This window comes from Triturus cristatus, chromosome 2_2 (genome assembly GCF_964204655.1).
Source record: "Triturus cristatus chromosome 2_2, aTriCri1.1, whole genome shotgun sequence".
NCBI classification, from domain to species: Eukaryota; Metazoa; Chordata; class Amphibia; order Caudata; family Salamandridae; genus Triturus; species Triturus cristatus.
Genome location: NC_140582.1, coordinates 1,058,808,146 through 1,058,820,866, shown reverse-complemented (window position 1 = coordinate 1,058,820,866; position 12,721 = coordinate 1,058,808,146). Strand labels below are relative to the sequence as shown.

Sequence of the window (12,721 nt, the reverse complement as noted above, 5' to 3'; positions counted from 1 at the left end):
TATGTACTGCAAGAGTTTCAATACACAAGACATATTTGCATACTGTTGCCTTTGTTCATAATGAAGTGTGAATTGTAGACTTGTGCATCTTTGGTGAGTCAAACAGTTTGTGAAAATATGTAAGAGCGCCATTTCTTATTTCAAACTTTTTTATGTATATGGAAGAAATGCTAGTCCTCTTGGGGAAAAAATGTCCTACAATTTACCTTTTCATACACTAAAAGGGTTCTTACTTCAGCTTTCACCAGGTGTTAATCTGCATCTGTTTCCAGAGACCGAATCTACCAGAAAATTACATCGGAGGCATAATAAAGGATACCTAGGTAGGTCTTGATTTTGACTATGATGCAAATACTTTCACAACGTATTCATAGTTTTGAGATAAATTAAGCTAAATCTAAATAATAGCACCTCAATGAATTACAGAATCAATGCAGCTCGTCAGAGCTACAAATCGGTTTGCAAAAGATGAGGAATGTGTAGGGGTCAATACCTATTTCAGCACAGCATCCCCATGTTACTAGACCGCATATTTATGAAGATTTTACAAGATTTAAACTTGAAAGTTCCATGAATTAAAAGGATTACAAGAACAAACTGTAGTTTATACCCTTTTTGCTTTACGTACTGTAGACTTTTACATTATGTATTACTAGAAATATGGTGAAATAATATCAACAAAAGGATGGGGACACTCCAGCTAATCTGTTTCTAAAATTAGATTTTATCTATCAGTTCACTGATACTGTTAAACTCTCCCTTTTTGAAACTATTCCAATAACGTTTGTCCTAATGGGTTATAATCAGTAGAACAAACTTACCTTTCCACGCCACGTGCATGAAAAAGCACAATTCTCTGAACTCATTAGTGCTACACATGTTCTGGAGCAGAAAATGCTAGAGGTGCACCAGGAACGTTGGTGGCACCTGACAAAGGGGTTTGTATCTTGGGAAGACCGGCTACGCATAAACACTAGAGCGCAATTCAAGAAACAAAATTTTCCATGAAGCCACAGAAATCTCATGATGGTTGGAAATGGCTGTGGCCATCCTAAAGTTATTAGGTAAAAATGTCCTCATGGTCCAGAGCATCCTTGCTAGCCAATCAAGATACTTTGTTGTTGCAGTTAGGACCTTGTTGTTAGACCTTGTAAACCTGTTGTTTTTTCGGAACGTGTTTTAAACTGAAGCCGAATTTAGGGAAGTACTCCAAGTACACAATCTTATTTTGAAAACAAACTTTAATTGTTAAAACATACTATTTCAGAGATACTCTTGAGGAGTATAAACACATTTCCTATTGTATATTGGATATTAGACTATGTGAGAAATAGAAGTATCCTCATCTCCTTAAAAGGCTATTGAAATTTTCTATGATCAATATATTATATTCAATGTCTCATGTGCTTAAAAACATGGCTCATTGATATCAGTACGAACTATACAATCCTGATGAATGTTCCTTGAATGTAAATCAGAAAAGAAAGAAGTTACCTCATCAGAGAAGGAAGTTAGGTTATGCCAAAAACAGAGTCGTTTTTTATAGATATTATTTATGTTTCACTTCTAAAAAGGTTGGCACTCCACCAATACCACAGAGATTCTAAGACGGAGATATGCTGACTTCTTACTTTAAGTGTTAGATTATTCAATACAGAATTAAGGTAGCAAAGATTTCAATCTCGTCTTTATTTATCCAAATGAGTCAGGAGCACAGTAATGAGTTAGAGTGGCAATATCCAATATCGCAGTTACAGGTCTTATTTCATTTACTTTTCCTGTGGTCTACTTCTAATTATTATATTCCTTTTGAGTATGGTTGGCTGTGGATATGCAGAAGTGTGAAAACGTTAATCACTCCAGTTGAATGTGGAATTCAGTTTAGTGCATTCTGACAATGAAACCGTTCTACTTCTTAAGATTCTTATTCATGCCAGTGTATATTAATTCTGAATAAATACATAAATGAATAAACATGAAAATCCTACATTGCTCCATGTAAAGAGGGTATTTTTAAAAATGATGAAGAAAGATATGCATATCCTGCACAGCTGAAGACGCCTTTACAATAGCACGACCTCCCTGAAAAAAGAAGCTGGATATAGAACAAAGGGAATAATCATGTCAGCTGAAAAAGCCAACAAGGATGCTCAGAAACCTAAAGGAAATTGGGAGAACTCAGAAGCTATACTTTCTCCTTTTGAGCCCCTTTTGACTCTATAGAGAATACCAACACACAAAGTCTTCAGCAATGTTTGGCATAGCTAATTGGCCCAGAGTTTAGGAACGTTGCATGCTAATACATTCTCATGCGCATTACAACATTAATATGTCGACATCTGCCTTTCACATTGCTGTATCTGATGGCCAACTACCAACGCAAAAAACATTAAAGGCCACTGAGAACTTCACCTACTGTTCACAACGTACACTTATCGTCGATTAGATTGATGCAACCATAATATATACAGATAACAATGGTCACATACCTACCAACAAAGGACATGCAAGTCAACACCCCTGCCAATTCCCGAAATTGCAACTCACCAATTAAAGACAGACCAGTGTCCACCACATTCCCTAAAATGTAGATACTTTAAGAAGCCTTAAAAGAGCACTACTAAAGTAAATTATATTTATTGTCCAGATGGCTCTCCCTTTTTATTTTTCACATGATGAAGGCACTATAAGTAATCAGTAATAAAAAAACACGTACCCAAAAGTTTTTTTGTTTTTTTTATCAATGTAGTAGTACACAGATGTGATTTAAAAAAATGGAGCCAATATGTTTTTATGCTAATTATTAATGGTGAAAAAGGTGACCATTTTTGACACTTGAACTGAATTTTAATGCTTAAACTAGACCCAAACCGTTGGCATGGGATTAACCGTAACACTATCCTTATGCTTTACCACTTCACTTACCCTATCCCCTCTTTTACACCACCACATACTCTTACACTAAACTCCTACCTCACCCTTAAATCTATTCAATTTGTATTCAATGTATTAGTTTGGTATCACTGCAGTAATGCAGACAACAAAGTAGCACAATTTACACAAACAATATAAACACCTTAAAGCATATTACAATTAAAAAGAAATAATTAAATCCTATACAAATCCCTAGAGGTTTTAAAACTCTGTGAATCTCAACCATTCTTTCGTAACATTGCCTCTAATCTCGTAAAGCCAAGCAGACAAATAGGACATGCTTTAAATCTTGTGCCCTAAAATTGCAAAAAGGCAGGTATCAAACAAAGTATGCCATTGGGATAAGACAGCTTGCAAAATGAATCCATTTGATCCAGATTAAAAATGAATCTTCATGATTAACTATGGAATACAAATATGGTTGTATTATTTTTGGCTGTAAAGTGTCCAGAATAGATTTAAATGGTGAGTCATTTCAGACCATTTAGTAGCTGAAGAAAAAGTGTTAATAGTCATTCTCTTAATGAGAGCAGAAAATTAATTCTATGTCAGGACCAGAGGCGAGGATTATGCTGAACTCTCTTCGCCTTTATTAACTAGCAGCCTTTAATTAAAAACATCTGCTTTCATTTCTTTTTGAAAAAAGAGCAAAGAAATTATCTTTAAACTTCTTTTCTAAAAGAAAAAATATTTAAACTAAAAGTTCCATGAGTCCTTGGGAGAAGCCTCCCACAACAAGCAATAGCAACACATCTGTAGTGCACAGGAGTAGCCAATTCGGAACCCCGATTGCCTGGTATAGTCCCTCCTTGATCATGATCTGCCTCTTACTTCGCTGCTCGCAGCCTCCAGTTAAGTCAGATTTTACCTTCTTTCTGCCGTTTATTGTGAATGACATTGACCTTATTCATGGTTATATATCTATGGAATGTTTGTGTGTTTTTCTTTTCTAGCAGAAAACCTCGCTAGAAAACTCTCGGGCCGCTGGAGCGTCTTTCCGCTCCTTCATGGCCAACAATTACGGTGCTGCAGTGCAGTCTGCGGCCCGCCAGGTGGTGCTGTGACTTTGGGGGCTTCACCATCGGGCGTGCGATTCCTGTCAGTTACAAAACGGACAGTATCCAGTGTGCCCTGTGTGCTGTGTCTGCGGAGCCTTTGCCTGGAGAGAGACACGCCCCTTCTCTGGAGTTTGTACCGTGAAACTTGCCCCTCGCCCGTATCAGAGCCGACGCCCTGTGCTCTTCGACAGGGTCAGTATCCTAGCGGCTGACGCCCGCTGTGGTCTGTACTTCGTATCCCTAATTACAGGAGTAAACTTAAGGAAACACGCTCCCAGGTATCAATAGAAATCCCCCTTTTTAGTTCTCGGGACCATCCGGTCTGCCGAAGGCAGAACCGGAAGTCCAGAGATTTAATGACTTGGAGAAGAGGGGCTTGAACCAGCCCCTCTTCTCCCCTGTTCTCCATTGGCTGGCCTCTTCAATGCTGGCCAGCCATTGGAGAAGAGGTCCCGTCACTCTGATCAGGCCCCGTCCTTTTCGGATCGGGTGCGTGTTTTTTGCAAGAAGTCTCATTCTCTCCTCCAGCCAATGGCTGGAGGAGAGAAAAGACAAACACGCCCCCGAATCCGAAAAGGACGCTGCGTTTCTCCGAGGCATTTCTGCTCTGCCTCGGAGAAAGGCGGTGGTGTCTCCCTTCACCCCACACACAGAAAGTCCCTTTAGCAGTCCCTCTGCGCTGTTAGGGTGGCAGCCGCAGCCCTCCGTGCCAGACCCGCCAGACCTGTCACGCCGTACGCAGCTCTGGCACCCAGAATTCTGCCGGCAGGCAGTGAAGAGTGTCACACGTGCAGGCAGTAAACAGAGTCACCCATGCAGGCAGTGAAGAGCGACGAGCCTGCAGACAGTGAAGAGTGACACCCGTGCAGACAGTGAACGCGTGCAGGCAGTGAAGAGTGACACGCGAGTAGTCAAGGAAGAGTGTCACCCGTTCAGTCAGTAAACAGTGTTACCCGTGCAGGCAGTGAAGAATGTCACCCGTGCAGGCAATGGAGTGTCACGCGTGCAATGAGCACGAGACCGGGTGCCACAATGTCGCCAGTTCTCTGAATCTGCAGTTCAAGGACAGAAGAACTATTTTGTGTGAAAGGTGAGGGGCACGCGTGACGTTATATCTCATTATAAACAAGCCAGCCTGGAAACTGGCCTGTTAGCACATGCTGGGAGGCTGGCCTAAGCAGTCAGTGAACCCCTATTAGTTATCTGAACGCCACAATGCCCTCCCCCCCCCCCCCCACACACACACGCGCACTTCTCTTGTACTGGTGACAGTGTGCACGGAGATGTCACACCTCCTCAGCCTGCCTTCTTTGAGGTGTGCACAGTCACCACATAAGCTTCTGGAAAAGCCTCTCATTCATTTTTGTTGTGGGGGGGGGCGGTGGGGTGGCAAATGGTACACGGCATAAGCCTGGGTGAAGCAGTCTCCGTCGGTGCACTCAGGGCAGCCGTGCACGCCTCGCCTGGGAAACGCACATCCCTTGATTAAAGTGAGGTATGCATTTTCACAGACACGGGACAGAAAGGCAAGACTGCAGCGGGCATTATGCAGATCCGAGGAGTATTGCAGACCCGGGGCAATAAAGCTGGCAGCTTTGACAGTATCGACGGCATTAATAATATGCGTTTGAAGGCAGCGCTCGGACAGTTACCCGATGGAGGCAATACAACGCTCGCCGCCGATATCTCAAATAATCGACAGCGCTGCTTCATGCATAATTTTTATACCTCCCGATCGACCCAGTCCTCCAGGGCCGGCGTCATTTCAAAGCAAAAAGGAAAAAGATATCCGCCATCATTTAAGCCATTGTCAATAAAGACTTAAAAACGTTTTTCAATGGATTTTAATTAATTGCAGTAAAAGAAGCAGAGAAGTTAACATTTCTGCCGCACATAAAAGATTGGCAGAACGAGTCCGATGGCGGACTTGAGAACATCAGGAAATATATGAAATGACCATTCAAGTGGTAAAAAAATGATGTGAGAGCAGAGCCTGATAAATACAGATGCTCTGGTGCTGGGGTGCTGGGTGTGATTCCTGGATTCAATGTCTGTAGAGTAAACAGCACCCGGAGACCTGAAAACAACACAGAAAGAAAGGCTAATCTTTTAAAAAGTGCAACAGTTTCTTAGAAGAAAAAGCTGGGGGCCTGTTTTGAAAGAAAATAACCACCGTGCCTGTTTGATATTGCTCACTTAACATTCACCGTACAAGAAACAAATAAATACATTTTATACACATTGTTAAAATAAACTGCATTATAACTTTGAGATAGATATGCTCTCCCTTTGATTAGAAGAACAAAGGGGCATATTATCAAGCCAGGCGATAAAATTATCGCAGCTTTAGCGGCAGAAAACTGCCGCTAAAACGGCGATAATAGGCTTCATATTATGCTCTATGGAATTCCAATTGAAGCCCATGTTAGATGTGAAGGAGTCTAACATGGGCTTCAATTGGAATTCCATAGAGCATATTATCAAGCCCATTATCGCCGCTTTAGCAGCAGTTTTCTGCCGCTAAAGCGGCGATAATTGTATCGCCTGGCTTGATAATATGCCCCAAAGCTCTTAGCGGCCTCGACAAGATCTCGAAGCGCAAAATGAATGCTGAAATGCAATACCACAGGTAGATAGCCATTTTTAAGGCGAGTAATTTCTTTGTCCGAGAAGGAGGCACCGATTGTGTATTGCAAATATGAGTTTGTGAGGTTTGTTTAGATAGACAGACAGACAGACAGACAGACAGACAGACAGACAGACAGACAGGTAGGTGCTGTTGTCACTGGCGGAAAATGCAGAATCTTTTTAAACAAGAACACCCTCTTGCCCCGGCTCTAATAATATAGCGATGGGATTCAGAAGGTGTGGGGGGGCGGGTCTCAAATTTCTAAAGTGAGGTCAGCGGCATGAAAGTCGTCTTTTCATAATGAAAGGTGCACCGCGAGTGTGCGCAGATTTACAGGTCTGTAACTATTCCCAGCAGAAAGGCGAATTTTATGACACAAAAAAAGAATTTCTGTTCCTGGCTGGAATTGTGGCCTCTCTGGAAGCACCTTCTGATAGCCAGTCTCACGAAACACTGTAAATAACAAGTATTTACAATGCAATGGTCTCGGCATTGGTAAAGTTAGAGCTATTGGCATTGCTCATGACATTATTTTTGTTTATGTTTTTAAAACATTTAAAGAAACGGCATTGTCATGAGCAATGCCAATAGCTCTAACTTTAACAATGCCGAGACCGTTGCATTGTAAATGCTTGTTTTAAATAAGTTTGGCACCAAGAGGAGTGTTCCCAGGGCGTGGACCCATCTCTGGTGCGGCATTGCCCACTCCAAATTCCTATGACTGCACCCTCAGTCCTCCAAAAAGCACCCTTAGACTGCCCAAATACTCGTTCAGTCAGGGTGTAGCCTGAATAGCAGCGAAAGGCTAGATTGCCCTTACCTATTTTACTTTGAGGGAAACACCTAATCACTACTATATCATAGAGCCCACAGACGAAGTTCATGAAGATCCTTTGGGCTATCTCCCCAAGGGGCCAGCAGTTTATGCATAAGCAAATACTATGTTTTTAAGTAGTGTTTAATTTCTTGACTCATCTGACCCAATTGTCTCAGTAACCTCGCTTATTGAATGTGGAGCCATATTACTGAGCCAATCTTAAAATAGCACGTCAAGCTTTAGCTTTACATGCAGCGGAACCTAGTTCCAGGTATATTACATAAACAGGTACACTTTGTCGGATAGTTAAAAATGGTCTTAACATTTTACCATTAACTCTAGTAACATTGAATTTGGAAAAGTAAATAAATTCCACAACATAAAAGACTGCAGAGGGAAACTTAATATTGTAAATGTTTACAGCCTGTATTAGGTGTTTCTTTACCAAGTTATTTATAAACTGCTCCGATTGCAGAAGAAGGCGCGACCCTATTAGCCACAAGATGATGGATATAAAAGTAAAAACTCATGCTGCAAGTGAAAAAATATCTGTCAGATATTTATCGGCTGATTTTTCAGAACCCAGGTACCCACTGATGAGTGTGATTTCCATCCAAGGATCATAATCTTTGATTTCCCACATTTACATTTAAGTAATGTGCGTTAGGATTTGCATGGAAACAAAACAGACACTGAAGAGCAATAAGAGCTAAGACAGTGACAATCACATGATCAGCATATAAAATAATATCCATGTTTATTATTCCACATGAAGTCATTTATCCACAGTATTTTCTTACATTGGATAAGTCATAAAGGTATAAAGAAAATAACATGGGAGCTAGTAGTCAACCTTGTTTTGATCAATTCAAGGGAGCAATTATTTGTTTAAGACCATGATCAGACCCACACAAGTACTTGGTTCCAAGTGCAGGAATAAAGAGAAATGAATGCACTCTGGATTTTCTCTGGGACTCCTAACAGAGCCAACTTTCACTATATGATGCTTTTCTCTACATTACAAAATGCTGTAGTACAGCATATTCATGACATATAATAATTGAACTGTTGTGATGCCTTTAAGGCCAGAATTTTCTTTTTCTGAACCCTATTTGTTTTCTCATTTTGAACCCAAATCTGAAGACGTTTGAGAAAAGAGGCAGAGCATAATGTGCCGAACAGGTCTAATACTAGGAACTGTCTGTAATATTTTGGCTATAAAAAGGATCGCTTCAAAAGATGTGGGGTGATTTTTCCATTTCCCAAAATCTGAACGTTTATCGAAATCATAGCAACTGTAAACTGTGATACCAGAAAGCTTCCCCTTAACCTGCATTTTCCTTTAAGAGAGTGATGGATATCTATCCCATCAGGGCCTTTAAAGCTCTTGCTTTGCTATTAATAATTTATGTTGCAAAAATTGGACCGCAGGAAATTCACTAAGTGGAAAGACGTCTACCTCAGATTTTAGGGGTTTTAGCATGAGCAGATGAGGTCAGAGAGTACCAAATTCCAGAGGTCCACTTCTCCATATTTTCTATTTGCCACGTTGAAAATCACATTTACAATGTAACTGTCATTACAGCAGTATTTCTTATTGCTTACATTAGAATTATAGGATTCATCTATATTTGCATGTATTGATTGATTACATCTGAGTAGCAAATCAAACATCTGTAATATCTCCATGCCAAAATAATTACGCGTCAAGTTTCATTTCAGTGTTAGTTCATTATAAAGCTGAGGTCTCAAATATTTGGACAAGTATATAAATGATTATTTTCAGCAAATAGTTCCTCCCTTGAACAAAACCTTGGGCTATTGTGAGTGATTCTACTTTTAAAGTCAAAATTATTCATTTATGATCATGTAGATTCATCTTTACAACAATCAGGTTTGAAATATATGAAGTGTTTTAGATGTAGGCAGCATAATCAATAGTAGCCCCCACTTCCCTTTTTGAGCAGGGAAGAGTTAAAGCCCATACTTCACCCTTAAATCTAATGTCACCCGAAGTCTTATTGTAACCTCCATCCTTCGCAATAATCCAAACCTTTAACCCTACTCTTACTCCTACCTGTTACCTGCTAACTATAATTCGAATTTCATCACTTAACCTTTATCTCAGCCACATCACTTACCCTAACCCTTCAACATCATTTTTTTAAATAATGTAATAGCATGTTTAATAGAAACGTGACTTTATTCTTTAAAGCAGTCATTTTAATACTTTTATTTTAAGCACATTACTTTTTCCATTTGCAAAGGTTAAATCGAAGGGGCTGAAGAAGAGGGACAATTCTTCAATAATCTTGTGTCTCTGATATGGACAACTAATGCTAGTTAGGCCATTTGGAAAACAGGATAAATAGGATGGAAGAACTGTGCATATACAATTATTCTGTTTACGTACTTCAAAAGGTACTCTTTTCCTTTTTGCATATTTTTTGCAGCAATTCCCTTGAAGTAATTTCAAATTTTGGGGCAAAATCCTTGCCCAGATCTCAGTCTGATCATACCACAATTAGTTATACAATGGGACGAAAATGTAAAATTTACTCTTGGTCACAAGCAGATCATTTTGATTCTCCTCCTAAATAATAACCTGCTATTAATGACAGGATTTAGACTAGATTGCAGCATACTGTTAGAATCCTCTTTCAGAAGGAAACTAATCAATTGTAAAGAGATCACAATGTGGATAAACCAGTCATTAGCTGTTCTTCCACGTGCTCAGTCACTCCCACTTTACAGGAAATGCTTAAGATGACATTCACTGCAAACATTTTCTTTAAATCAGAGTAATCAGTGTTTGAAGGATTTACGCACTACTAATTTATCAATGATCAACATACATTTTCAACTTCAAGACTACAAAAATAGGTAATGTTGCACATGAACAAGCGACACTTCTTAATTTAATGTCAAATATCTCACAGCACATCCAAATGTTTCTAGTACCTGTCTCCGTTCTCTGCGCGACAAGGTGGTGCCTTTTAAAATACGCCACAGCATTCTTGCAGCAATCTTCGTATCTATCCACAGAAGTCGAAAGCCATGATAATAGTGCTTCACTTCATCTACAATCCTCCGGCCAATTGACTTTTTAACCGTTTCCCCATCTGTTGCTGGGCTGTACACAGGGCCTCCTTCTTCAAGTTTCTTGTTTTTATCCTTCAAGGATTTCAGCGATTTTTCCACTACAGAGTCATCACAACAGGGGCGGGAAGAGTGCCACCACCGAACTGAGTGGTACTGGGGTCTGACAACATTCAGGCCAGTGAGAGAGGTCCATGGACCAGGAGAAGCCGAAGACCTAAAGTACATTCGTTCTGATCCATTAACACAGGAACTATAAAAATCCCTCGGTTTGGAGGAAATGTAAACAGGCTGGACAATAGTGCAATTTCTGAGAGAAACATGCCTGCAGAAACAAGAGTGACAATTATTCTTCTCCTAAGAAAAGTTAAATATGATTAAATGAGAAAATGCACATTTTCACAAAGACATAGATTACACATTTCTCATCATTATATTTTCTACAGTGTGATAATAGTCTGCTGTTTAAGTGCAAATTTTCAAAAAAACACAGTTGTATCATGTTACTGTTAAGTTAAAAGTACCAGTTCTAAGGCCAAAAAGAAGGAAAAAGGGGACAAATGAGGTAGCTATTTCACAGTGATTCCTTTGGGGTGTTCAATCAACAAACTGCTGTAAGAGAAAACCTACAACCTCTGATTGAAAAAATCTCACAAGCATTTGTATTTCTTACTGATAATTACATGCACTAACATATGTTTTTGGAACACTCTAGAGCACAATGATCATCTGAAAACGCACACCGATGATCCACCTCTCATTTGTTTATCATGGATCTATATGAAAATAAAGAATGGTAAAAATCAAGAAAGCCATTATAAATGACCAAAAATAAAGAATCAACAATCACATTATTATTAATATTAAATGCTAAAAAGGGTAGGCCGGTTGTCACTGTAACTTGGTGGCCCACTGGTGGGTGGGCTATCAGGTTAAGGGTTTTCACTTGCATGAACCGCAATTTAGCAGGGAAGGAGCACTGACAATTTACAGAAGAACTCCCATGTGAAAAACTGTAAATTATCCCTAAATCTTATCAAGCCTTTCTACAAAGTTCTATGCTCCCACTGTATTATGCTACCATTACAATGCTCCAACACCACCTATGTAGTAATACTTTACTTAATGTACTTTTGCTTTGATAAGTCATGATTTTTTGCATGGTTTGTGCCAGTCACCCCCACTGCATGCAACCAGCTACAGAATGCATGTTAGTTGCTAATATGAAGCAGGCATATTTCTTACAGTATGTATACCAATATATAAAATAGTCAAGGCCTGGGGTATCTAAGAGCATCTAGCAAATAATGTATCCACATTTTTGCAATACTTATCAGTTTATTTGTTAAGTATCGTTTCCATATTTTATTATGGAGACTAAATGAGCTCTTGATGAAGGAAGACTTCGAATTTTTTAATGACAATTATGTACATGTTGTTGAATTATCCTTTCTCTAGTTTTGAGATTGGTCTGCAAAGCATTTCGAATTTAATCCTGTACTGACTTACTCAATAGAATCCTCCATTATTGAAAGAAAAAAAAAAGTATGATCTGAAACATATGGAATGCTGCTGAAGTTGTAGAAGACTTTCTAAGTAACTTATCTTTTAAAATGTGTGTTATTATTTCCGTCAGAAACAGGGAGCCTGCTCAACCTCTCAACTCTAGTAGGAATGCACTACAGAACAACTGCTATGTACTATGCACAGTTGTTTTCAGTACTAGAATAAACGCTAGCTCACAAGTAAAAACAATATACAAAAGGGAGAGCCGAGTAAACATTTGTAGCGAGAACAGTGTAAGCCCTCAATGAAACCTTCCGCTTCTAGAATACAGCAAAAGGTGAAAAGATACAGACACTTTGTATTTCAGTCACATTCAGGGTCAAATAATAGCTACTAAAAAGGATACCTGACAGGAAAACTATTAGAGATTATGTTTGTGCATAGGTTTAAATAGAAAAAATAATTATGAAAGTACCATGTTAATTTACCAGAGATAAGAGGACCTTCTTACTGAGCAGTATATTTGAGATTGTCTCTAGACCCTTTAAAAAATCTTCTTAGATCCCTAGCACGGTGAATACGGGCATTTTGATAAATCACATTTTTACAGGTAGTGACGACAAGTACATTAATCGAAGGCTGTGATGAACTATTCTCTTGTTGTTCTAGATAGAAGTT

The 12,721-nt window shown here is 39.4% G+C and overlaps 1 protein-coding gene across 1 annotated transcript in view; it reads right to left on the bottom strand.

Moving 5' to 3' along the window:
• LETM1 (leucine zipper and EF-hand containing transmembrane protein 1) overlaps positions 1–12,721 on the bottom strand; it is a 567,062-nt gene that overhangs the window by 490,181 nt on the left and 64,160 nt on the right. Inside the window, exon 3 of the mRNA XM_085642560.1 lies at positions 10,400–10,862. Within this exon, the coding sequence (XP_085498686.1) occupies positions 10,400–10,862 (463 nt within the window). The remainder of the gene's footprint in view (positions 1–10,399; positions 10,863–12,721) is intronic.